General features: G+C 42.0%; 1 protein-coding gene across 5 annotated transcripts in view; it reads right to left on the reverse strand.

Moving 5' to 3' along the window:
• Nucleotides 1–26,397, reverse strand: part of ATP2B2 (ATPase plasma membrane Ca2+ transporting 2) — a 969,683-nt gene that overhangs the window by 258,987 nt on the left and 684,299 nt on the right. For 4 of the 5 annotated variants that reach the window (XM_030205268.1, XM_030205272.1, XM_030205269.1 and 1 more), the window contains 2 exons: nucleotides 12,027–12,152; nucleotides 5,518–5,550 (listed from right to left, as the gene is read on the reverse strand). In XM_030205268.1, coding sequence (XP_030061128.1) covers nucleotides 5,518–5,550; nucleotides 12,027–12,152 — 159 coding nt within the window. The remainder of the gene's footprint in view (nucleotides 1–5,517; nucleotides 5,551–12,026; nucleotides 12,153–26,397) is intronic. The other variant, XM_030205270.1, reaches the window with a different exon arrangement.

A 26,397-nucleotide genomic window follows, 5' to 3' on the forward strand; every position in this document is an offset into this window, starting at 1 on the left:
TTCAGGCGCTACAAAAATATTTCTATTTTTGTACCGCCGGGTTTGTGCGGGAGCCCTTACCACCACCACCTCAATGGGTGGTGGTAAGTGCTCCCCCCCCCTAAAATGGCCGCATGGCAAGCGGTTTACTTACTGCACAGCCATTTCTTTTCTGGCAAAAAGAAGGCAGCCTTTTACCCGCTGTGGTAAAAAGGGGGCCTCAGCCTGCGCCAAAAACACTAGCGAAGGCCCCCATAGTAAACCTTTTGGTCAACTATACCAAAAAGATTATTTGCTAACTCATCCAGTAAGATTTCATTTAACTAGAAATGGTACAAATATTGTGGTTTGTAATCAGAAACCATCACCTCTCATTTTAGTATTAAGTCACAGGTAGGATTTATTGGATTGCAGTAAAAGATCATTGTAATGACCCATGAAGTTGAAAAGCAAGTGCCAAAGTCTCCTATAGCATCATGGATGTTCTTATTTGTCTGTTTTTGGAGAGAGTAATGTTCTGGTTCTGGTAGCCCACTTCAACGGACATAAATAATGGCTAGCGAATAAAAGAATACAATAAAATGACTAACTTACTAGATTTGTTTACTAGTTTTTGGAAACTAACATTGGAATGGAGTGTTAACACTTCCTTCTACCATTCTTTAATCAGAATCTTATCACCCCTACCACTGCAATTTCCCCACCCCTAGCTGTCTGGTTGTCTGTCCAATTTAGATTGTAAGCTCTGTTGAGCAGGGACTGTCTTTTCATGTTAATTTGTACAGCGCTGCGTAAGTCTAGTAGCGCTATAGAAATGTTTAATAGTAGTAGTAGTAGTAGTAGAATCTAGTCAAGAAACATGGCAGCCTCCGCTATTTTTATCGCATGGGTTTTCTGCGTGCTGAGGCCCCTTTTAGCACGTCTGTAAAATGGTCACAATTTCTTTTTTTTCCCAATTAGTGTTGGCTATTAGCGTGGAACTCCCACACTAATCCGTCAGTGCACACCAATGCCCCCATGCTAACCGATTAGTGCATGGAAAGCACACACCAATTTCAAAATTGCCGCTGGACACCTGATCGCATCCCGCGATAGTGCCTTTCTAACCAGCAGTAAGCAAGGGGTCTTTTACTAAGCCACAGTAGCATTTTTAGCTCGTGGTAGAAATCAGCTGGTGGTAAACGCTGAGATGCCCACTATATTCCCGTTTTTCCCATTCTTACTTAAATTTACATTATCCAGATTGCAACGGTCTTAAATATAAGTCTACCTACACTTCCAGTTTCTCCTTCATAGGAACACAACTTTGGAATGCACTACCTAAATTCTTAAAATTAATTCAGAACCATCTAAATTTCAGGAAATTATTGAAGACCACCCTGTTGAAGAAGGCTTACTCCTCTGTCTCAACATAATCCATGGACATTATCTTTTCTTACTCTCATTATCTCTGTTGTTTTATATGATACCTATATGTTTTATTGTATTTTATTGAACTGTAGTTCCCCCTACGGTTTTGTGTAAGCCACATTGAGCCTACTATTGGTGGGAAAATGCGGAGTATAAATGTGTTAAATAAATAAATATTCCTATGGGCATCTCATCGTTTACAACCAGCTGATTTCTACTGTGAGCTAAAAATGCTACCGTGGCTTAGTAAAAAACCTCGGTTGTGCTTACCTTAATAAAAGGTCCCCGTGATACTTTAAATAGAAAGGTATGGTCTTAAAATTGTTCTTTAAGAACCTAAAAACATGACGTTTGTTTACTTTTATTTCAATCTTATTTATTTCTTACATGTCCTGGGCTCTTATTCTGATCTTTGATTGCAAACAAATATGAACAAATATTCAACTATGGGAAGAGTTTGAAATCAAAGAAATTAATTTTCAGTCCCTCTCCATTTTCAATCAATAATTATCCCACAATATAAGGTCCTTTTTGCATATAATGCTACACCTGTGACTAATATATTTATTGCTAGACCATCAATAATTGAACAAATTTTGTTTTTTTTCACCACATACCACCTATACTGCTGACACAGTGTAATTGTGCTTTAGTAATCCATGTAGTTTATTGACTATGACTTTCTCCAGGAAACAGATTATCTTACTTGAAGAAATTCATGAGTTATAGAAAGAATCAGCATATAGTTTTAATCACTTTATTTTAACAATTTCAGACATTGCTCAGTTTTCCAAAGCTAAAAGGGCCCTATGCAGTATAAATTAAGGACTGCTTTCACAAATCACCTGCATGTAGATCCTATCCTACTCTAACAAGCAAAGCTAGAAGAAGAAAAAGATTAAGGGGTCTTTTTACTAAAGTGTGGTCAAATCTGGGCTTAACTTTTAGGGGAGACTTTGGTTAATGTAGCGAGTTGTGGACCTGAGCAACCGGGTTCAATTCTCTAACAGTCAGCAGTGGGTTGAACCAAATTCAATTCCCTCTGCAGGTTCTATGTAACCCTGGGAAAGTCACTTAGCCCTCCATTGCACCAAGTATAATATGTAATTTAGATTATGAGCTCATTAGTGATAATACAAAGTACCCTGTAACAGAAATTGTAAACCACGTGCCGAGGGGCATAATCAAATGGGGCGCCCAAGTTTTCCTGGGGCCGTCCTCACAGGACGGCTCCATGAAGGGGTGGAGAAATCCGTATTATTGAAACAAGATGGGCGTTCATCTTTCGTTTGGATAATACGGCCGGGGGCGCCCAGATCTCAACATTTAGGTCGACCTTAGAGATGGTTGTCTTTACATCGTTCTTAGAGATGCTCATCCCTGGTTTTCGGCCATAATGGAAACCGAGGACCTCATCTCAGAAACAACCAAATCAAAGCCATTTGGTCGTGGGAGGAGCCATCATTCGTAGTGCACTGGTCTCCCTGACAGGACACCAACTGGGCACCATGGGGGGCACTGCAGTGGACTTCACAAATTGCTCCCAGGTGCATAGCTCCCTTACCTTGTGTGCTGAGCCCCCCAACCCCCCCAAAAAAACCCACTCCCCACAACTGTACACCACTACCATAGCCCTAAGGGGTGAAGGGGGGCACCTACATGTGGATACAGTGGGTTTCTGGTGGGTTTTGAAGGGATCACATTTACCACCACAAGTGTAACAGGTAGGGGGTGGGCCTGGGTCCGCCTGCCTAAAGTGCACTGCACCCACTAAAACTGCTCCAGGGACCTGCATACTGCTGTCATGGAGCTGGGTATGACATTTGAGGCTGGTATAGAGGCTAGCAAAAAAAAAATTTTAAGTTTTTTTTAGGGTGGGAGAGGGTTGATGACCACTGGGGGAGTAAGGGGAGGTCATCTCCGATTTCCTCTGGTGGTCATCTGGTCAGTTCGGGCATCTTATTGGGCTTGGTCACAAGAAAAAATGGACCAAGTAAAGTCGGCCAAATGTTCGTCAGGGACGCCCTTCTTTTTCCATTATCAGCCGAGGACGCCCATCTCTTAAGCACACCCCAGTCCCATCTTCGCTACACTGCCGACATGCCCCCAGGAACTCTGGTCGTCCCCGCGACAGAAAGCAGTTGAGGGCGCCCAAAATCGGCTTTTGATTATGCCGATTTGGGCGACCCTGAGAGAAGGACGTCCATCACCCGATTTGTGTCGGAAGATGGACGCCCTTCTCTTTCGAAAATAAGCCTGCTAGTCACCTCAGGGATTAACTGTGGTATATCAAGTGTTATAAATAAAGTTGCACGCACAAATTGCATGCAACATAATTGATTAGCAAGCCAACTGGCAGCAATAATTGGCCAGTAAGCAATTATTGGCAATAATTGGCCCTAATTATAATTTATACACACAACGTTTTCAGCATATTCTGTAAAGCAGTGTGCACACATTCTAATTCTATAAGCCACATCCTACTGTAGATACGGTTTACAGAATAGCGCTTTGTGCATGATTATTATGATATGATGCACCTACATTTTAGACACCATTTACTGACTAGAGCCCTATAACTGCAAAGTTTTCGCCACACTTTTTGAGGGCTTTATCTTTTTTTATTTTTTTGCAGTTAATGCACCAATGTTCCCTTTAGTGTGCATTACCTGTCAAGTGTTAATGTGGGGGCATTTACCACCTCCAACTTAGGAGGCACTAAGGGGAAAAGTCTAAATATGGCACTTTAAAAATCAGTGCTGTAAAACTACACAGTTAGCGTGATTCTATATACTATGCCTAAGCTTACGAGTAGTTTATAGAGTACGCTCACGCACCATTCTTGTGACTAAAATTTAGGCGCACCCATTTATGCCACCTAAAACCAGGCCTAAATACCTGTACCTAAGTTAGGCACAGATCAGATGTATTCTAAAATAGTGCACAACCTGCTCATACCATGGCTAAGGCCACGCCTTCTCTCCAACTGTGCGCATTAGAATTTACATGCACTGCATTCTAGAATACATCTAGAAAGCTGTGCATGTTAATTCTAATTAAAGACAATTAGTGCTGCTAATTGGTTTGTTAAGTACTGATCGGCGCTGATGACTTTTTAATCAATTACGTTTTGCACATAATTTGGGCATGTGGCCAAACTAGCACGCACAACTTAAGGCGCCATATATAGAATTTGGGGGCAAGTGCTCCTGTATTAACTCAGAATTAGCCAATTAGCAAAGACAAAGTATAACTCACTATCTGGCTAATGCTTCCACATCTACCCTCTGCCTATACCACACCCCCACAGAGAAAAATTAAGAAAAATAATGTTTGGTAACAGGCAAACTAGCACACAACCCCTTAATGCTTTTGGGCGGTAGCCTGTTACCATGTACTAACCATGTGCTAAGTGCTTGACGCACTTTAATGAAAGGGCCCCTTAGCATCTACCCTTGCTAATATCTAATGAACCTGCGGTGCATTGAGCTTTCTATAGCTTTAGAAAACTGAGGAGGATGTGAAGTCCTGGATCATTTACACTGCATAAGGCCCCAAAAAAGCAAAGCATTCCAGTGATACTGCTTAGTTAGGACTATTATAAGGCCACACTTTTCTAATTGTATAGTATATCACACAGGTACTTTATCAGGTAAATACTACCCCAATACCCTTTTGCAGATTTTTAAAAAATTCTTAAATAGCACATCAATCCCAGTCCTCCTATCTACACATGAACTACGGATTTATGTTACCAAGCCAGGAAAGTACCACTGAAAGAAAATGGACGTCAATAAATTTGTGAACAACTCTGAATTTTTGTTAACAGTCAAAAGGACTGAGTTTACCGGGTGAATAAACTTGGATAGCGCCTGGACCATGATTTAGATTAGTCAAGTGTAGCCAAGATAGTCTTAAATACAAGTGTCACTGCTAATATATGATCCCACTTGATATTCTAGCGAGCAAAATCAGCTGGACTGGTAGCTCCTCAGCAAGGAAAGACAGGGATTTCACACCCCTGCGACATTTCAAGCGATTCCTAGGAAATGCCCTTGTTGGAGCCTACTAGAGCACTGCAGCTAATAATCTTATTTCTTCTACAAGCTGGCATGTTGCTTACTCTACCTGTCAGTTGTTCTCCATCAGTCTCTTTCACACCTGTATGATGATTTTAAAATATGTTAATGAAGGGAAATGATATACAACTAGATCCATTCTGAAACGTGCATGTAAGTGATGTGCTGTATAACACAAACCAGTCAATTTATTTGGATTTAAAAGTCCTTATGATTAAAAGAAAAAGGAGGGTGATTACTAAAGTGCAAAGAATTGTATAGATGGGGACCTATGAGAAAAGAAATACAAATGCAAAAACAGCCCCAAATAGGCCAAAATACCAGTGGTTCCGTTTTTTGCATATTTTCATTGCATGGGGCTCAGTTAGAGGCCCTTTTACCAAGCTACGCTAAGCATCAACGCATGTTTACAGCAGCTTAAAATGGCGTACTCTGGGGAGTGCTGAGGCATCTCGCGGTAATATGCACATGTGCACATGCTACCTACATGGCTGAGGCGTGTGCCTGGAGAGTGGGGAGTGGGCGTGTCTGCATTAATCAGTTAGTGTAGCCACATTGCCACACTCTAATTGATTAGTGTGTGATTAGCATATCAGCCCTTACCGCTTACAAAATAGGTGGCGGTAAAGGCTCACGTGCTCATTTTGGTTAATGGCTATGTGCTACTGGCAACATTAGCGCATATGTAAATAAGTAAGAGGTACTCAATATTAGTAGCAAATACACTTGTTAGTTTTCGGAGGAAAAGGCCTTGAGAAACCCCTTGACATATAGACAGGTCAATAAGGAGTTGGACTTCCTCATCATCGGCCAGAAAAACCTCCGGTAGTTCTTTGACAAACTTTTTAAACTTAATCAATGATTAAATAGACTTAGCTCAATATTAGTCGATATCTGTGTTTTCTTGTTGACATTGACCTGTCTATATGTCAAGGGGTTTCTCAAGGCTTTTTCCTCCGAAGACTAACAAGTGTATTTGCTTCTAATATTGAGTACCTCTTACTTATTTACATTTACTTGATTGATTTAGGTATCTCACCCCCACATTTATCGTTGAACATTAGCGCATAGCCATTAAGACAGAAAATGGAAAATCGGCCATTTTCTGGCTGCAGTAGAAATGGGCTTAGCACATGGAAAAGTCAAGCTTGAGGGCATGCGGAGGCCAGTTTTTGCCACAGCTTTCTAAAAGGACCCCTTAATCAGTCCTCACAGTAAACGTTCGCATGTAGTCGATAGAGAAGAAAAACGATGACAACAAGCCACTGGCATGGCAAATGAAACTTTATTAAATGACATATACCCTGTGGGGAGAATTCTATAAATAGTGTCCAAAATTTGGCACTAGAAAAAAATCATCGATGCACGCCATTCTTTAAAGAGTATGCGTGCTTTATTGTATAGCACTTAGAATGGATTCCTGCATCCAACTCTGAGTGTCGGATTTAAGCCAACTGAAATCTGGAGCGCAAGTTGAGCGTGGATCCCCCCATATTCTATAACATTGTGCTCAAATTTTTGGAATGCCCTTAACCCGGCCATGCCCCTCCCATGGCCATGTCCCCTTTTGGGTTGTGCGCTATGAAATTTGGTTGCCCAGAGTTACTGAATAGCGTGCTGCCAGATGTGTGCGCAAACCCAAATTTGTGTCAATTAACATCAATAATGAGCCATTAATGAATAATAATTAGATACTACCATCCAATTATTGTTCATTAATGGCTCGTAATCCAATTCAGTTACGCATACATCTTGGATCAGTGTCCAAATTTGGGCACCTTATTTTGGATGCCATATATAGAATCCAGGGATATGTGGCCACATTTCAGCAGATGCCTACATCTGATTTCTAAATAAAAAAAATAAAATCATAAATATACCTTGAACACATAAAGAAATTCACAAAACAATATAAATAAAGCCATTCTGGTGAAATGATATAAAATGAATAAAATGGGTAAAACAATAATTTGATGAACTAAAAATCAACATGTGTCTGTAAAAACTGAATTCAGATAGAGAAGCTTTGTTAAACAAATATATTATAAAAGGAAATAACAATATCATATGTCTACTGGACTTTTCCAATTTGGCATATGACATTATTGGTATTCTTAAAACCTACTGGCATATACTGCAAGTATTAAAGAGTTTCTTGAATATCAGTCTTATATCTGGACATCATAAATGTGACTTGCCATCATCATTCTTCTACATCGACAACTGGATGTATTTCTTTTGCCTCTCCTTTGGACCACTTTCATGTGTAGTCCATTATGCATAAAATTTATACAGATTAATTAATAATGAGTTCCTGTAAGAGAAACGCATGCAAAGCAGCTCATTAGCTATGAAGTTTTTGAAAATCAGCATGCAAACATTTTCACACGCTGGTCTTCACCTTCATTGAGGTACAGTTACTATTTTTGTCTTGAAGCTGTCCCAAAAAAAACATCTGCATGAATGTTATTAGTCTCATTTACATACAATTCCCAACAGAAAACCCACTTGTGTCAAATTGATCATTTTGAATCTACACATTAGCCTCTAAAGCAATCCTGTGCAACATGTAGATACTGAGCTATTAGAAGTTGGGCGACGGGCGGTACAGTCAGTAGCACCACTGAATCAAGTTATGTCAGAGCAAGAGACTTCGTTCATCAAATCAACTGCTCAGGTGCATAAGACTAAGGAGATTTATAGTACCCCAGAGATCACTGCTGCTCTATGTGGGGCAGTAATAGAGCTTGGGTTTCTACTTCCATAAGCTGAGAACAATCCTAGTAAAGGTATCAAATCTGTGGATGAAATGTTGGATCTCTACAGTTCAGTGGTAAGCTATGTTAGATTTCACATTTGGTAATAATGCAGGGTTTTAACAACAACAACAAAAAATCAATACATCTTGGGATAGATATCAGTAGTACTGGATCACTGTGATCAAAAAAAGCATGAAGAATATTGCACATGGCTGAATCTAGAAAGTGCACAATATTGGTGGCATGAAAACACAAAATCCAATGACCAATAATTTAAATCCATACTTTGATTCACAGATGCATTAATATTCACTATAATCTAAAAAGGTGACTCCACTTAGGGCCCCTTTTACAAAGTAGCAGTAAGCCCAACGCTTACTAAACCGCTCGCTAAACAGGAAGCACAGCCGGGCTACCACAGCAGCCTGGTGGTACTTCCCACCCCCAGTGAGCCGTCATATCCGGCGCTACAAAAATATATTTATTTTGATAGCGCTTGGGTGTACCCAGCAGTAATTGGGCAGTGCTATACACTCCCTCCCCCCGAAATGACTGTGGCCATACCTGTTTATGTCAAAAACACGCGCCGATGCCAGCGTGCCATTTTTATTTTTGTAGCGCCAGTGTTTATCAGGCGGTAATAGGGCAGTGTGGGAACCCTTACCACCACCTCAATGGTAAAAGGGGGCCTCAGAACGCATCACAAACATGCGCTGATGCCAGCGTAGGCCCCCTTTTTCCACAGCTTAGTTAAAGGACCCCATAGTAACCTATGGAACTTTGTAAGTCTAAGTGCTTTGAAAATGAGCCCCAAAATATCTTATTTAAATAAGTTGCTGCTCTAAAGCAGTGGTTCTCAACATGTCCTGGAAGTGCACTAACCAGTCAGGTTTTCAGTATATCCACAATGAATATTTATGAGATAGATCTGCATGCACTGGCCCACTTTATGCAAATCTATCTTTGGCGTATCCACTGTCGATTTAGGGAAAGACAGACTGGTTGGTACTCCCCAGGGTTGAAAACCAATGCTCTAAAGAAAGAAGCAGTGTCTTTTTATTCTATCCGTTCAATAACTCCACATTTCCTCAAAACTACTGTTTTTGTATTGTAATTGCTTATAAAATAGTTCAAACTTTGTGGAATTCCAAGTTTTAGCCTGACCAGCTGGAAACATTTTATTGAAATGTTGATTCTTTTTATTGTAACGTTTCTCAACCCTCTCAAAGAGGCACACTTAAGCCAGATGACTTTTCAGGATTACAACAATTAATGTGCATGAATATGCATTGGAAAACAATTGCATGCAAATCTCTCTCATGTATATTTCATTGTGATAATCCTGAAAGCCCAACTAGCTAGATTTACTTCCAGGAGAGGTGTTGAGAAGCACTGGTTTATTGCATATGAAGTTATTCTGTTATAATAGCTGTGCAAATGAGAAAAAAAGATTAACATTAATTGTTATCAAACTCAGTTTTAACAGGGAACTGAGTGGGCATAAAAAAAAAAATACATTTTACTGAGCGTGGTCATGAATCAAAATAGTGCACCATGTTGATAATCCCCTTGTTGTGCAGCCTGAAAGACCAGGAAGAGTTTAAGGCAGAGATTCTCAACCCTGTCCTCCAGGCACACCTAACCAGTCAGGTTTTTAATAGATTTGCAAAGAATGCAGGTAGTGCATGCAAATTTATCTCATACATATTCATTATGGGTATCCTGAAAACCTGACTAGCTATGTGTATCCCGAGGACTGGCCGAGCTCACAATATTAAATTACTAAGCTGTGGTAATGTGACCTGACATATAGCTTGCCTTTCTTCTAACACTCTTAAACCCATCTGTCAATTCAATCAACGCCATTAAAAAGAGACATCTAGCAGTAAGTTAGACTGAAGCTGCATAATAAACAACTGGGAATTAAATATCCACAATGAAGGCCATGGACTCCACATTCCAGCACAGTGTGAACAGTTTCAAAAAGCAGCTAATTATAAATGATAGTTTCCTAAAATAGAATTAAGACCTCTCTTTTAATTAATTAGTTTCATTTCAATTTAGTTTTGTCACTTTCCCCAAATTCTATAAAAGTCACTAAAAATTGTGCATGCAAATTTGAGCGTCTATCCAACTTGCACATGCAATTTAATTGACTAATGAGCCAATCAGAGCTGATTATTGAGATTTTAACAAGCGATTATTAGTGCAAATTAGATTTAATTACAATTTACATGTGTAAATTTAGGGGCAGGATCCACACATAAATTTTGTTTGCGGGTCCAAAAAGGGGATGTGGCCATGGGAGAGTCATGGGCAGATCAGGGGCGTTCCTTTAATTTATGTGCGTTGTTATAGAATAAAGGGGCTCAGTGCATAATTTAGGTGCAGAGATTTGCACCAAGGGTTTGTTGGTCGCACCTAAATATTGTTGCGGTTCCCGGTACTTAGCGCTATTCTATAAATAGCACCTAACTTTAAGTACAGTTTATAGAACAGCACTATTTTTTCAGGGCCAATTTTTTAGATGTCTTTTATAGAATTTATTCCCTTATGTGCATAAGATTCTTAAAAGTAAAATAGATCTTATGCATGTAAGGAGATTATAAATATATACCAATTTTCACTCATACAGAAATGAAATGAACAAAAGAACATTAATAATTTTGCATAACACTGACCGATTTTGACAAAAGAGATATCCCTTAAGCACAGAGGGTGGAAATTTATTTATTTTTTTATGAACAGAAATGCTTTAAACAAGATGTTAATTACACTTCACCATTGTTAGTGCGTGACTTTCTTTTATATACGTCAAAACTATTCTTCATTTTGTATTGAAGATTTTGTCCAGTTACTGAGGAAATCAAATGAAAAACTGAAGAATAGAGATTAAGCAGTTGCTTTCTGTAAGTGGCAAATTCTGGGCTCCGTTTACAAAGCTGCGGTACAAGTTGGCCTTGTAGACGGTAAGAGCTCCCGTGTTATCCGTATGCTAAGGGGCCCTTTACAAAAGGGCTGCCACGTGGCAATGAGCTTGCCGCATGGCACCCTAGAACTACTGCCGGTGGAGCGTGGCCACCAGCAGTAGTACTGCCTCCAGCACATGCCAGTTCCAGTGCTGCTGGGTTTTAAAAAATATATATATACTGCAGTGGGTTACCTGGTGGTAATCGGGCAGCACCGCACACGGCTCAGTTACTGCTGGAGTAGCGCAGGTATCCTTACTACTACGTCAATGGGTGGCGATAAGTGCCTCCTCCCCCCGCATGGCCATGTGGTAAGTGCAAGCTTACCACATGGCCATGTGTTTTTTCAGGCTTTTTACCCACTGCGGAAATAGTGCCTGGCACATGGCAAAAACGGCCATCGCTGCTACCACAGCAGCTTGGTAAAGGGACCCCTTAACAATTAGTGAAAGATAATGTAGACACGCTAAGGGGTTAGCGCAGGAATGACTCCTCTATGCCCCTAACACACCCCCTTAAAAATACAGAAAATTATTTAACATGGTGTAACACAAGCAGTTAGCACACACAAATGCAAAAAGTAACATGACACTTTAACACATCGCACGTTAGTCCATTTCTTGCTTCATTAGGCGCAAAGTCTAACACAGCATCTCTTTTCCATGTTCTTACTGGAAATGAATCAAACAGCTATAATGAAAGTCTACTGCTTTCCGGAGCCCTAATAGTCCTATGTTAGAAAACTTGTCGTTTGTCAATGTTGCAATAGGAAACTCAAAAAGCTACAACACCTTTTAAGGGAAAACTCTGGATGTACCATCAGGGCTTACCTTTCTTATCTTTCTTCTCCTCCTCCCCTTCACCAGCACCTAACAAAGTAAAGATGATACCAGTCTGAGAATTCACTCCAACGGCTGTGACCAGCATTCGACCGGAACCTTCCATGACATGAGTACCTGAAAAAAGTGATTAACAATTTAGATCATCTTAAGCAATCATTCTCACAAGGGAGCTGTTAAGTAATTTTATTTTAAGATCCAAAAGATACTTAGACATGGCATGGTTGTATCTTGACTATTGTGTGCAATTCTGGTCACTACACCTCAAAACAGATATTATGGAATTAGAACAGGTGAATATAAACCCCCTAATTCTATAAACAATTTTACACTTACCCCGGGATTCTATATATTGCGCCTCGATTTCCACATGGAAATCGAAGCATATTCCTAACAATGTGCATAACTTAATTGGTTAACAAGCTAATCAGCACTGATAATTGGATGTTAACAAGCAATTAAAAGCACTAATTGGTATTAATTAAAATTTACAGTACAGGCAGATCTCTTACATCCTCTTCCATAACCCTCTATTGCCCCAGGTACAAAAAACAAAAACATAAGCAGACTGTAGCCCTCTAGGCACAAAGTACCTGCATATAATGTGTACAGCGCTACGTACGTCTAGTAGCACTACAGAAATGATTAGTAGTAGTGGTGGTAGTAGTAATAAATCTAACTCTCAGATTGCAAATTCTTAATATACTTGAAATGAACTTGAGCTCAGTTTTGAAAAAATTAAATCCAAATCCAAACTGTGATGTCTTTATATGCTCCGCCCCCATCCTTTGCCCCCCCCCCCCCCCAAATGAAACAGTCAAACTACGCCCATGGTACTGTGTGCAGTTCTGGAGTCCGCTCCTACAGAAGGATATAAACAAGATGGAGTTGGTCCAGAGGGCGGCTACCAAATTGGTAAACGGTCTCTGTCATAAAAAATATAGGGACAGGCTCATGGACCTCAACATGTATATGCTGGAAGAGAGGTGGGAAAGAGGGGATATGATAGAGATGTTTAAATACCTCAGTGGTGTTAATATACAGGAGGTGAGCCTTTTGTCAAATGAAGGAAAACTCTGGAATGAGGGGGCATACGATGAAGTTAAGAGGAAATAGACTTAGGAGGAATCTAAGAAAATACTCTTTCACTGAAAGGGTGGTGGATGCGTGGAATGGCCTCCTGGTGGAGGTTGTGGGGAGGAATCTAAGAAAATACTCTTTCACTGAAAGGGTGGTGGATGCGTGGAATGGCCTCCTGGTGGAGGTTGTGGAGACAAGGACTGTGTCAGAATTTATGAAAGCGTGGGACAGGCATGTGAGATCCTTTAGGAAAGGAAGAGTTAGTGGTTACTGAGGATGGGTAGACTGGATGAGCCTTTTGGCTCTTATCTGCCATCATGTTTCTATGTTTCTACCTATTTTATAGGTGGTAAGGGCTCATGCACTAATCAGTTAGCATGTGGCAATGTAGTCGCACTGATCAATTAGTGCAGAAGATGCCTACTCTCTGCCCCAACCCAACCCAGTGCTAAAAAATAAAATCAATTTTTAGTGCATGGAAAGCACGCACTGATGCCAAAATTACAGCAGGACGCCTGAGCAAACCCCCACGGTAAGGCATTTTAAGCTGCAGTAAGCATGCTGTTAGTAAAAGGATTCCCTAAGTTTTTTAATGTTTTTTTTTCTGAAACAGCCACATACTGAATAATTGCACAAACATAAATAAATAAATAAATAAAATATATGAATTAATGAGAAAACTATTATTTATATTTGTTTACTGCATTTTTAATGAATGTTTTGTTGTAACCCGCCCTGGATAAGGGCGAGCTAAAAATAATAAATCTACAGCTAAGTATATATTGGCTTAATTTGACACAATAAGTAAATGAAACATTTTAAACTTTACAAGATAAAGGATATGGGTAGGATGAGTATCATTTGCAGCTGTTGAACCTGGCTTGAAACTCTTTTGGAGAAAGCAAAATAGAGACTGACACATTTCTTTGTTGGAAAAAAGACAGCTACATGACAGCACACGTCCTCTTTCCATTGAGAGCTCCTTATGTTCGAATATCTTCAGTGTATCGGGAGCTTTCTGCGGAATGTTTTGCCCTGCTCCTTTGAGACTCCTTCAGCTAGCTTTTAATTGCCAGAATCTTTGTGTTAATAAGTTTTACCATTCCTGATGGAGCTTTCAATGGAATGAAGAGGCTGCTGGCTTCCTGTCCAATATACATCCTTTCTTTGTATGCCTCTTTGAAACATGTTTCTTTTGTGCACGCTTTGCTGGTTAAGACAAGGCATTAATTAGGACTCAAATGAATTAACATCTGTGTCACTAGATGTTGAAAAATACCCTTCATTTTCTTACTTATGGATTATTTTTTATGCAGACTTATGCATTTGTAACGTGTATCCAGAGACAACAAGGGTGACCCATCCCAAAATTGGAGATTTACCACCGCAATGCTGAAGATTTAAAGGCCAATGAGTGAGATTTCTCTCGTGGGTCCTTAAAAAAAGTCTTAAACCAGCTCTTGCATGTGTACATTCCAAAAACTGACATATTCTAACCAATAAATAGAAAATAATGTTTTCCTACTTTTGGGGGGTCTTTTACTAAGGTGTGCTAAAAATCAGCTGGTGCTAAACGCTGAAATGCCCATTATATTCCTACTAGTAAAAAAAGGCCCGTTTCTGACACAAATGAAATGGGCGCTAGCAAGGTTTTCCTCGGCTCCCCTGCAGCCACCCATGTCCAGCGAACCTCCTCTCTCCCCTGCAGCCACCCATGTCCAGCGACCCTCCTCTCCCCCTGCGCCCACTGCAGCCACCCATGTCCAGCGAACCTCCTCTCTCCCCTGCCCCCCTCCTGCCACCCATGTCCAGTGACCCTCCTCTCTCCCCTGCAGCCACCCATGTCCAGCGACCCTCCTCTCCCCCTGCGCCCACTGCAGCCACCCATGTCCAGCGAACCTCCTCTCTCCCCTGCCCCCCTCCTGCCACCCCTGTCCAGTGACCCTCCTCTCTCCCCTGCAGCCACCATGTCCAGCGACCCTCCTCTCCCCCTGCACCCACTGCAGCCACCCATGTCCAGCGAACCTCCTCTCTCCCCTGCAGCCACCCATGTCCAGCGACCCTCCTCTCCCCCTGCGCCCACTGCAGCCACCCATGTCCAGCGAACCTCCTCTCTCCCCTGCCCCCCTCCTGCCACCCATGTCCAGTGACCCTCCTCTCTCTCCTGCAGCCACCCATGTCCAGCGACCCTCCTCTCCCCCTGCGCCCACTGCAGCCACCCATGTCCAGCGAACCTCCTCTCTCCCCTGCCCCCCTCCTGCCACCCATGTCCAGTGACCCTCCTCTCTCCCCTGCAGCCACCCATGTCCAGCGACCCTCCTCTCCCCCTGCGCCCACTGCAGCCACCCATGTCCAGCAAACCTCCTCTCTCCCCTGCCCCCCTCCTGCCACCCATGTCCAGTGACCCTCCTCTCTCCCCTGCAGCCACCCATGTCCAGCGACCCTCCTCTCCCCCTGCACCCACTGCAGCCACCCATGTCCAGCGAACCTCCTCTCTCCCCTGCCCCCCTCCTGCCACCCATGTCCAGTGACCCTCCTCTCTCCCCTGCAGCCACCCATGTCCAGCGACCCTCCTCTTCCCCTGCGCCCACTGCAGCCACCCATGTCCAGCGAACCTCTTCTCTCCCCTGCCCCCCTCCTGCCACCCATGTCCAGTGACCCTCCTCTCTCCCCTGCAGCCACCCATGTCCAGCGACCCTCCTCTCTCCCCTGCCCCCCCTGCAGCCACCCATGTCCAGCGACCCTCCTCTCTCCCCTGCTCCCCCCCCCTCCAGCCACCCATGTCCAGCGACCCTCCTCTGGACATGGATCAGCTGTGAGGCATGTTTTTTATTTCCCCCTGGGTTCTGAAGTTGACATCATAATGGCTACGGTGATGTCAGCCTGATCTACGGAGCCTAGCAGACCAACTCGGAATGAGCCACAGTCCCAGGCAACTCAGAACGTTGGAGGTGAGAATTATTATATAGGATGGGCGTCTCAGTGTTAGAGTGCCAGTTGATTTTTTGTGTCAGCTAAAAACAGTAGCGCATCTTAGTAAAAGACCCCTTTGGTAATTTTCTTTTTTTATTTGAAAATTTACTAAAAAGAGATTGACAAACATCACAAAGTCAATGAGAAGAAGAGAAAAACAAACATATTAATCTAAGGAAATCAAGAGTAATACTAATATTCTCATCAAACCTGAAATGTCATGACCAAACTCACAATAAGACATCATCTGGTTTCTTTATCAACAAGAAATCTTTCTATTTATGCCAGGTCAAGGAAAATGTAGTCCACATCAGTCTGACTCTAGCTTCATCTCAGTAACAACAACATAACCTCTCTCCAGTAGCAGGCATACAATGAATTTATACAAATCCCAACAAAAGTCACTCAGGACCTGTATGACACAAATCTACCATTCCATAACAGCACCAACAGGGACCTTCCTAGGAAAAGCAGCATTGTAAATATCAAGATGAGCCCAGAGAATCAATACACTTATTGGGAAAATTAAACAAGCTGGGTTACTACTACTGCAGGGCCCAACAATCAATCAACATTAACAGACTATCTGGCCAAACATAAATAAACCCTCTCCAAATATAGGATAAGTGAAAATAAACTAAGGGGCCCTTTCTCTAAAATTTAGCGAGTGATAACGGAATTAGCATGTGCTAAATGTTGCATGTCCTATTTTACACCTATGAGTTACAGGGCATTTAGCGCATGTTAATTCCTATTAGTGCTTACTAAGCTTTAGTAAAAGGGTCCCTAAGAGTATTATGTAAACAATAATTAGCTTGAAACCGCAAGAAGCCAGACCCTACATGCAGCACAACCCCAGAGAAATAGAAAAGATTGCAGGTGTCATTTCCCAAAACTGACACATTGCAATCAATAAATAGAAAGTACAATTATTTTTCTATCTTTATGCCTGGTGATTTTTTATTTTTCTAAGCATAGTGGTCCCAGTCTCTGCTCCTTATTTCTTAGATTACTCTCCAGGGCCTCATGTCCATTTGCCATGATTTTCTCTCATTCTTAATTTCTTCCACTCAGACATTGAGTTTTTTTCATGCTCAGCTTCCTCTGATATATTTTTTTTCCTCTCAAATTTTATCCCTCTTTCTCATCCTCCAGTCTTCCAGCTCCCTCTTTCTAGCTCTCCGTCTCTTTCCCCCACCCATTTCTAACATCTTCCCTCTTCCTTTTCCTTTCCATCAATGTCAAGCATCTCTCCTGTCTTCCCTTCCCTCCTGTCTAGCAGCCCCCTTGGTCTCTATTTCCACCTTCCTTACTCTCCAGCACAACCCCCCCTCCCCCCATTTTTCCTTCCATCTTCACTCCTGTGGTCCCAGCATGTCACCCCAATCTCCCTTTCTATACCCTTCCATGCACAGCATGAGCCCCCCATTTCCTCTCCCACATTCCTTCATGCTCAGCATATCCCCCGATCTCCCCTTCCACCATGTCCAGAATGTCTCCCAATCTCCCTTTCCACCCTCCATACCCAGAATGTTCCCCAATCTTGCCTCATTCCTCAGTGCCCAGCATATCCCCAATATCCCCTTCCACAATATCCAGCAAGAGTTCACGACTACCATTTTAAACCATGGAGCCAGCATAGGAAGCAACAATAGGGGATGCCAAAGTCGCCTCCTCTCAATGTGTGACAGGAGAGGGCTTTGGTTTGTGAGCTGGAGTCAGGGGCCCAATGCCTGAGTCACAAGCAAAATGTGTGTGACTTGGTATGTCTGTGTATCTCAGTTTTGTTGATATTTGATTTCTGTTTTCTTACAGAGTGGTTGAATTCAAGGAGTCATGGGACTGAGATTCAAAAACCAAAAATAAAACACATGAACAGTCAAAACAGCCAGCTATTTGTTATTGGCTAGATTTAGGCGAATTTCCAGCCTCACAATAGTTGGCTCAACTGTGAATGAAAATTATCCTAAACTTACCTAGCTATAATATAACTGCAAAAATAATTTGTCATTCTGTACCTAGTAATCAACCTCCCTCCTAATTCCTAACCTACAAAAGCAACCCGGGCCAGTAGCAGCCCTTCCCTCCTGATATCGTCTAGTACATCCTGACCTTCAGACACTGCAAGCAACCCCTTCATGAGATCAATTTGAATACACTGCTTGGTAGGCAAATCTATCTCAAACATATTTATTGTGACTATCCTGAAAACCTGACTGGCTGGGTTTCCCCCCAGGACAGGTTTGAGAACCCCTGGTGTAATCCCTCATCCTGCCACCATGAAAACACACTGAATGACTGGGTTTGCTCATTGAGTCTGGGAGGGGAAGGTTGACTGATCAAGGTCAAGAGGAGGAAAGGTTACTGCTGACCCTGTAGCATACCAAGGGCGCAATGGGGGTGGCCCACTCTGTGTATAGGCAGCAAGGAGGTGTGAGGAGAAGGTGTACTATGCTGATCCCTAATCCCAAACTGAGTATCATACAATATACTGAGTAAGTTGTAGCCCTACCAAAGATTCCATTAACTTAAACCAGGGGTTCTCAAACCAGTCCTCGGGACACACCTAGCCAATCAGGTTTTCAGAATACTCAGAATGAATATGCATGAGACAGATTTGCATTCCCTACCTCCATTGTATGCAAATTTATCTCAGGCATATTCATTGTGAGTATCCTGAAAACCTGACTGGCTAGGTGTGGCCTGAGGACTGGGTTGAGAACTCTTGACTTAAACAAAAGGGGAATACTAGCAATAGGTCTAAAGCTAGAAGGTAGAGCAGGATCTAACCCTTTAGATTTAGGAATAGGGGTCAATCCAATATTTTCTGGATAACTTGCTGAACTAAGAACAGCATTAGCTAACAAGGTTACCCAGTAAATAATTAAAGGGGGAGCCTCTTTCAAGAAAACATCAGGACAACTATCAAGTGGAGATGAGGATTTTGTAGCTTTGAGCAATTGTGATTGAACCAGTGAAAAAGATACATCATCAAACCTAGACCATACTCTATCAGCTGGAATATGATCAGATGAATCAATCTGCACTGTATCTAGGGTACTTACAGTTACATTATTAGAAAATGTAGATCTAATTTTTTTTCAATCTTAGAAGAAATCATGTAGAAAACACAAAAAAAGAAATGGAAGACGCACTATAGACTGGGGTAATGTAACATCTGTACACGCAAGGGACATAAGATTTCTTGATGAAATCAAGGACAGCTTCATGGAACAGCTAGTTCAGGAGCCGACAAGAGAAGGAAAAATACTAGACTTAGTCCTTAGTGGTGCTCATGATCTAGTGCAGGGGGTAACGATACGAGGGCCGCTTGATAACAGTGATCATAATATGATCGGTTTTGATATTGGCATTGAAGGAAGTGAAACTAGGAAATCAAGTACGCTAGCGTTTAACTATAGAAAGGGTGATTACGACAAAATGAGAAAAATGGTGAAAAAAAGACTGAAAGGAGCAGCTCGCAGAGTAAAAAACTTGCATCAGGCGTGGATGCTGTTTAAAAACACCATCCTGGAGGTTCAGGACAAATATATTCCACGTATTAGAAAAAAGGGAAAAAAGACTAAACGTCAGCCGGCGTGGCTAAACAGTAAGATAAAGGAAATCATTAGAGCCAAAAAACAATCCTTCAGAAAGTGGAGAAGAGAACCAACTGAAAGTAACAGGATAGATCATAAGGAATGCCAAGCCAAATGCAAAGCGGAGATAAGGAGGGCAAAAAAGGACTTTGAGAAGAAATTAGCGTTGGAAGCAAAAATACATAGTAAAAACTTTTTTAGATACATTAAAAGCAGGAAACCGGCCAAAGAGTCGGTTGGGCCGCTGGACGAAAATGGTGTTAAAGGGGCGATCAAGGAGGACAAAGCCGTAGCGGAGAAATTAAATGAATTCTTTGCTTCGGTCTTCACCGAGGAGGATTTGGGGGGGACACCGGTGCCGGAAAGAATATTTGAAGCGGGGGAGTCGGAGAAACTAAACAAATTCTCTGTAACCTTGGAGGATGTAATGGGTCAGTTCAGCAAGCTGAAGAGTAGTAAATCACCGGGACCTGATGGTATTCATCCCAGAGTATTAATAGAACTAAAAAATGAACTTGCGGAGCTACTGTTAGAAATATGCAATCTGTCCCTAAAATCGAGTGTAATACCGGAAGACTGGAGGGTAGCCAATGTTACTCCGATTTTTAAGAAGGTTCCAGAGGAGATCCGGGAAATTATAGACCGGTGAGTCTGACGTCGGTGCCGGGCAAGATGGTGGAGGCTATTATTAAGAATAAAATTGCAGAGCATATACAAAAACATGGACTGATGAGACAAAGTCAGCACGGATTTAGTGAAGGGAAGTCTTGCCTCACCAATCTAATGCATTTTTTTGAGGGGGTAAGCAAACATGTGGACAATGGGGAGCCGGTTGATATTGTATATCTGGATTTTCAGAAGGCGTTTGACAAAGTGCCGCACGAAAGACTCCTGAAGAAATTGCAGAGTCATGGAATCGGAGGTAGGGTATTATTATGGATTAAGAACTGGTTGAAAGATAGAAAGCAGAGAGTAGGATTGCGTGGCCAGTATTCTCAGTGGAGGAGGGTAGTTAGTGGGGTCCCGCAGGGGTCTGTGCTGGGTCCGTTGCTTTTTAATGTATTTATAAATGACCTAGAGATGGGAATAACTAGTGAGGTAATTAAATTCGCCGATGACACAAAATTATTCAGGGTCGTCAAGTCGCAGGAGGAATGTGAACGATTACAGGAGGACCTTGCGAGACTGGGAGAATGGGCGTGCAAGTGGCAGATGAAGTTCAATGTTGACAAGTGCAAAGTGATGCATGTGGGTAAGAGGAACCCGAATTATAGCTACGTCTTGCAAGGTTCCGCGTTAGGAGTTACGGATCAAGAAAGGGATCTGGGTGTCGTCGTCGATGATACGCTGAAACCTTCTGCTCAGTGTGCTGCTGCGGCTAGGAAAGCGAATAGAATGTTGGGTGTTATTAAGAAGGGTATGGAGTCCAGGTGTGCGGATGTTATAATGCCGTTGTATCGCTCCATGGTGCGACCGCACCTGGAGTATTGTGTTCAGTACTGGTCTCCGTATCTCAAAAAAGATATAGTAGAATTGGAAAAGGTACAGCGAAGGGCGACGAAAATGATAGTGGGGATGGGACGACTTTCCTATGAACAGAGGCTGAGAAGGCTAGGGCTTTTCAGCTTGGAGAAGAGATGGCTGAGGGGAGATATGATAGAAGTGTATAAAATAATGAGTGGAATGGATCGGGTGGATGTGAAGCGACTGTTCACGCTATCCAAAAATACTAGGACTAGAGGGCATGAGTTGAAGCTACAGTGTGGTAAATTTAAAACGAATCGGAGAAAATTTTTCTTCACCCAACGTGTAATTAGACTCTGGAATTCATTGCCGGAGAACGTGGTATGGGCGGTTAGCTTGACGGAGTTTAAAAAGGGGTTAGATAGATTCCTAAAGGACAAGTCCATAGACCGCTATTAAATGGACTGGAAAAATTCCTCATTTTTAGGTATAACTTGTCTGGAATGTTTTTACGTTTGGGGAGCGTGCCAGGTGCCCTTGACCTGGATTGGCCACTGTCGGTGACAGGATGCTGGGCTAGATGGACCTTTGGTCTTTCCCAGTATGGCACTACTTATGTACTTATGTACTTATGTACTTATATATGAGATTCAGTGTGCTTCTAACAAAGACATTCTTTCTCATTGATACTGGACACCAGACATTACTCATAAAAAGAAAAAAGAATAAAAATCATAAACATATAAAAAATGAGGGTATATGTTTTATCTTATGTCTCCATCGTTTATAAGACATTTGCAATTTTACAGATGTAATCCAAACATATGGAACTTGGCAGAAACATATAAGACTCTTAACTAAGCAATCCTCTTTATTCCCTAAGAATTCATTACTTGCAGATATATTCAAATAATATGCTAAGCACTTTAGCTGTCCTCAGCAGTACATCAGTCCTATCTTTATATGCAGCTGGAGAATATGACTACTGTTCTAGAAACTACCATTCACAAAGATCATTGAAAAGGGAAATGTCCTTTGAATCAGTATCTGACAATCTCATTGTTCCCAAGTATGTAAATCATTCTAATGTAACAAAGTCAATTGGGAAACAGATTGTTAGACCATTGTATTAATCAAGTTCATACACGGAAAACATGACTGCATATAATGTAATTATCCCATGGTACATCTGCATTACCTTGGCAGCAAAAATGTGGCAACAGAATAAAAGTAGAAACTCATACAGGGGTCCTTTTAAAAAGGTGCGCTAGCGTTTTTAGTGCGTGCTAAAAATAAGCATGCACTAAATGTTAGAGGTGCCCATATATTCCTGAGTGTCTCTAATCATTAACGTGCGCTAAAAATGTTAGCGTGCCTTTGTAAAAGACAGTTTATGAACATTTTCTTTCAACACAATGATGATAGGCATATATGGGTAGATTCAGTAAATGGTGCTGAAAATTCATCGCCAAAAAAACGCTTGGTTGTTAGCAGCCAAATTTTTGGTGCTGATTGGCTCATTAATCAATTAATTCAACAAGCCACACCTAAAGTTCAGCATGTTTTATAGAATAACGTTTAAGCATTATGGTCACACATAAATTTAGTCACCACCATTTGCACCAATGAAAATGTGGCACAAATACCCGCGCCTAAATTTACACGTGGAACACCCTTATTCTGTAGTTATGCACGTAACTCAAAACTAAGCCCTGTTCTGCCTTGAAACGCCCATGACCATCCACTTTCCGTGCCCTCTTTTTCGGGCCGTGCATAAATTTTATGCGTGGATCTTGAGCCTAACTTTATGCGCGTAACACCCATTTAAATCTAATTATTGCAAATACCTGCTTGTTAAAAAGCCAATTATTGGCACTAATTGGGTCATTATATTATTAACTTGTGCATGCAAATCGGCACTGTGCCTAAATTTCCATGCACAATTTTTGGCGACCTTTACAGAATCAGGGGGATACTGTGCAGTCATAAGTAGTAAGGAGGGGCAGCCAGAATATTTTCTTTTCATATAATTTCCCATGTTGTTTCCAGGAATGTTCATTTTACTCATTTTTATTTAGTCATTTTTTTCAACATGGGAGCAAAGTCATTGAGTGTGGACTCATTTGAAAGAAGGCATACCATGTGCCAAAAGGGTACATTCTTTGTGAAACAGTGAACTCTATGGGCCAGATTCTATAAATGGCGCTCAAAAATGGGCACTGGAAAAGATTAGTTGTTAAGTGTGATTCTATCAATGGCATATGCCCTTTATAGGCTTGTGCTTAACCATGATTCCTGCAGCCTAATTTTGGACACCAGATTTACACCTGCTGAAACCTGGTGCAAATATTGGGCATCAGGATGCACGCAAATCCTAATTGGTGCCAATTAATGTCAATAATTGGTTGTTAGTGGCCAATTATTACTCATTAATAGCTCATTAGCCAAATAAGTTGCATGTGCATCTCAAGATTGCACTCAAATTTGGTGCCCAAATCAGGGCACTAGAGGCCGATTGAAGTTTGGTTTTGGTTTCAGATTTGGCACGGAAAACAAATCAAAATTCAGTTTTGGGTTTCGGCTGAAAATGCCTGTGTAAATCCGAAAACTGTAGCCTGCCCCCCCCCCCCCCCCACAACAGCTGCAAGCCAGCCTTCCCCCACGCCCCATGTCAGAAAACACGTTCCCTCCTCTCTGGCAGGGGCGTAGCCAGACAACAGATTCTGGGTGGGCACTAAGAGTTCTTCACCACCACCACCAAAAAAATATCTCAGCTGGCGAGAAAACACTTCTTTCCACCTTGGTTTACCATCAAAGGGAAGTCTTCAGCTGATAGAGCTTGGGATCTCCACAAGCTACCACTAAACGTATGCTACTGTTGGGTGGGCCTGAACCCTAAGTGGGTGGGCCCTGGCCCACCCAGGCCCACCTGTGGCTACGCCACTGCTCTCCGGCCACCACCACTTCGCCCTCCATCCCTCCTGTAGGCTCTCCCAAGGCCTACCTTGTAAAGGCCCTCATAGTCTAGTGGTGTCTTTGGGGCAGGAGCATCTCAAGTTGCTCCTGCCCCCATTGTCTATGCTGTAAAAATGGCAATCATGACTTCCCACAGCAGTCGTCTGAGGCTGCCATAGGAAGTCATGGCTGCCATTGTTATAGCACAGCTGATGAGGGCAGGAGTAATTTGGGATGCCCCTGCCATGAAGACACCAGTAGACCACTAGGGCCTTTACAAGGTAGGCCAGGGGACCTACAGGGGGAGGGGGGAGGAGTGCGGAGTGGTGGGCTGCCTTGGGGGGGGGGTAACATATTAGCTGTCAGGGGGTGGGGGAAGGCTGACTTGCAGTGGTGGCAGTGGACAGGGCCACAATTTCAGTTACAGACAACACCGAGTCACAGATTTAGTCGCAGATTCGATTATCAGCCAGAACCAAAACAGCCATTCGTTCAGCCTCTACTGGGCACCATATATAGAATCCGAGGGTATGTGCACATGTACAGTGGTTTGTGCATGTACAATTGTTTACGCATGTGCATCGTGTGTCCTCTTTGCATATAGAGCACACTGCCTTGAAAGACTGCACACTATTTCATTTGATAACAACATGCAACGACATGGGCTATGTTGTTGACATTTCTCATATCGTTGCAAATGAATGCCCAATCCCTATTAAGCATTTATTTCCACAATATTTGGAGGAAAACCAAATGCTGTATTTCGCGGGCATATCTTGCTGAAGTATGGCTTCTTTTACAGAAGTTTGAATTTATAATGTGCACAGTCAAGAAGGGGGAATGGCCATGGGCATGGAATGGGCGGGTTGTGGGTGTTTCAAAAAACTATACGCACTATTATGGAATACACAAGATCTGCGCCTAACTTAGGTGCAGGTATTAAGGCCTGGTTTTAGGTGGCCTAAATAGGTGCACCTAAATTTTAGTCGCAAGAACAGAGTGTGAGCATATTCTATAAACTACGCCTAACTCTAGGTGCAGTTTATAGAATCAAGCTACCTGTGTGGTTTTTCGGCACCAATTTTTAAGGTGCCATTCATAGAAGTTGAACCTAAAGGCATAAGAAAAGCATACAGTATAGAATTTTACAAATATCACACCCCTACCATCAGCACCTCATTTTTTCATTTTTATGACATAACATTCTATATAAATATACAATAGGCACCAAATATTATTACAATTGAAGGGAGCTCACAGTCATATAATTCAAAATACACTCTGCTTCATCATATTAACCACAAGCATTCAAAAGGTCAATTGAGTCAAGGAATCATAGTAGGATCTCTCAGATCAGCGTACATACCCCTATTTTGGCTAAAATGAGCCAAGCATATTTCTTTCAAGGGTAGTATCGCAATCCTCATCAATCCTGAGATGTTACTCTTTATGCTTATAATGTTTTAGTGTGTTACGTCCCTCACCTGTTTGACGCTCCTCCCGGCTAAGTCATTCCTCAGTTCCATCCAAAAGGGACAAGGTTCAGTCTTAGGAGGGTCTGTTTCAGTTTCCTAAGTCTGGCAGCCGTCATCCGGCTTGGAGCAAGGGCAGCAGCCATTTTGGCTAGCTCAGGAGGGGGCAGCCATCTTGTATAACGAGAACAGGAAGGAACTCCATATTTGGTCTTTGGAGGATCTCCTATGGGGGCAGCCATGTTGGATTCACCTGAGTTTGGTTTGCTCAGATTGATTCACTATTTAAAGCACTGCCTCCAGGCAGGCCGAAGCAATGAAGGCCTGGAGGCAGTGCTTTAGCATTTTCAGCCATTTATTTTCAATTTTTTCAATTTTTGTATACATATATCCATACATTCATATGCTAAAGAGCACTAAAACATTATAAACATAAAGAGTAACATCTCAGGATAGATGAGGATTGTGATACTACCCTTGAAAGAAATATGCTTGGCTCATTTTAGCCAAAATAGAGGTATCATGAAGCAGAGCGTATTTTGAATTATATAACATTCTACATGGCATGTCCAAGCAACATATGTTTCTTTACCAGCCAGAAGTGTGGGGGAGAAACCTCTTCAGAGGTTTCCCTTGTATCTGCAGAGTTCTTGCAGTTACAGGAGCAGTCTTCTATCCTCCTCCAAGAACAAGTATGTTAACTTTACAACACAGCCGACTCTATGCAAGGTCAAGTCCCGTCAGACAGGAGACTTAAAATGGAACATCCTGGCCCACAAGCGTGCTTTTGTTTTATAATATTTTATTCTCTGTTAATTA

This window comes from Microcaecilia unicolor, chromosome 6, assembly GCF_901765095.1.
Source record: "Microcaecilia unicolor chromosome 6, aMicUni1.1, whole genome shotgun sequence".
In the NCBI taxonomy this organism is placed as follows: domain Eukaryota; kingdom Metazoa; phylum Chordata; class Amphibia; order Gymnophiona; family Siphonopidae; genus Microcaecilia; species Microcaecilia unicolor.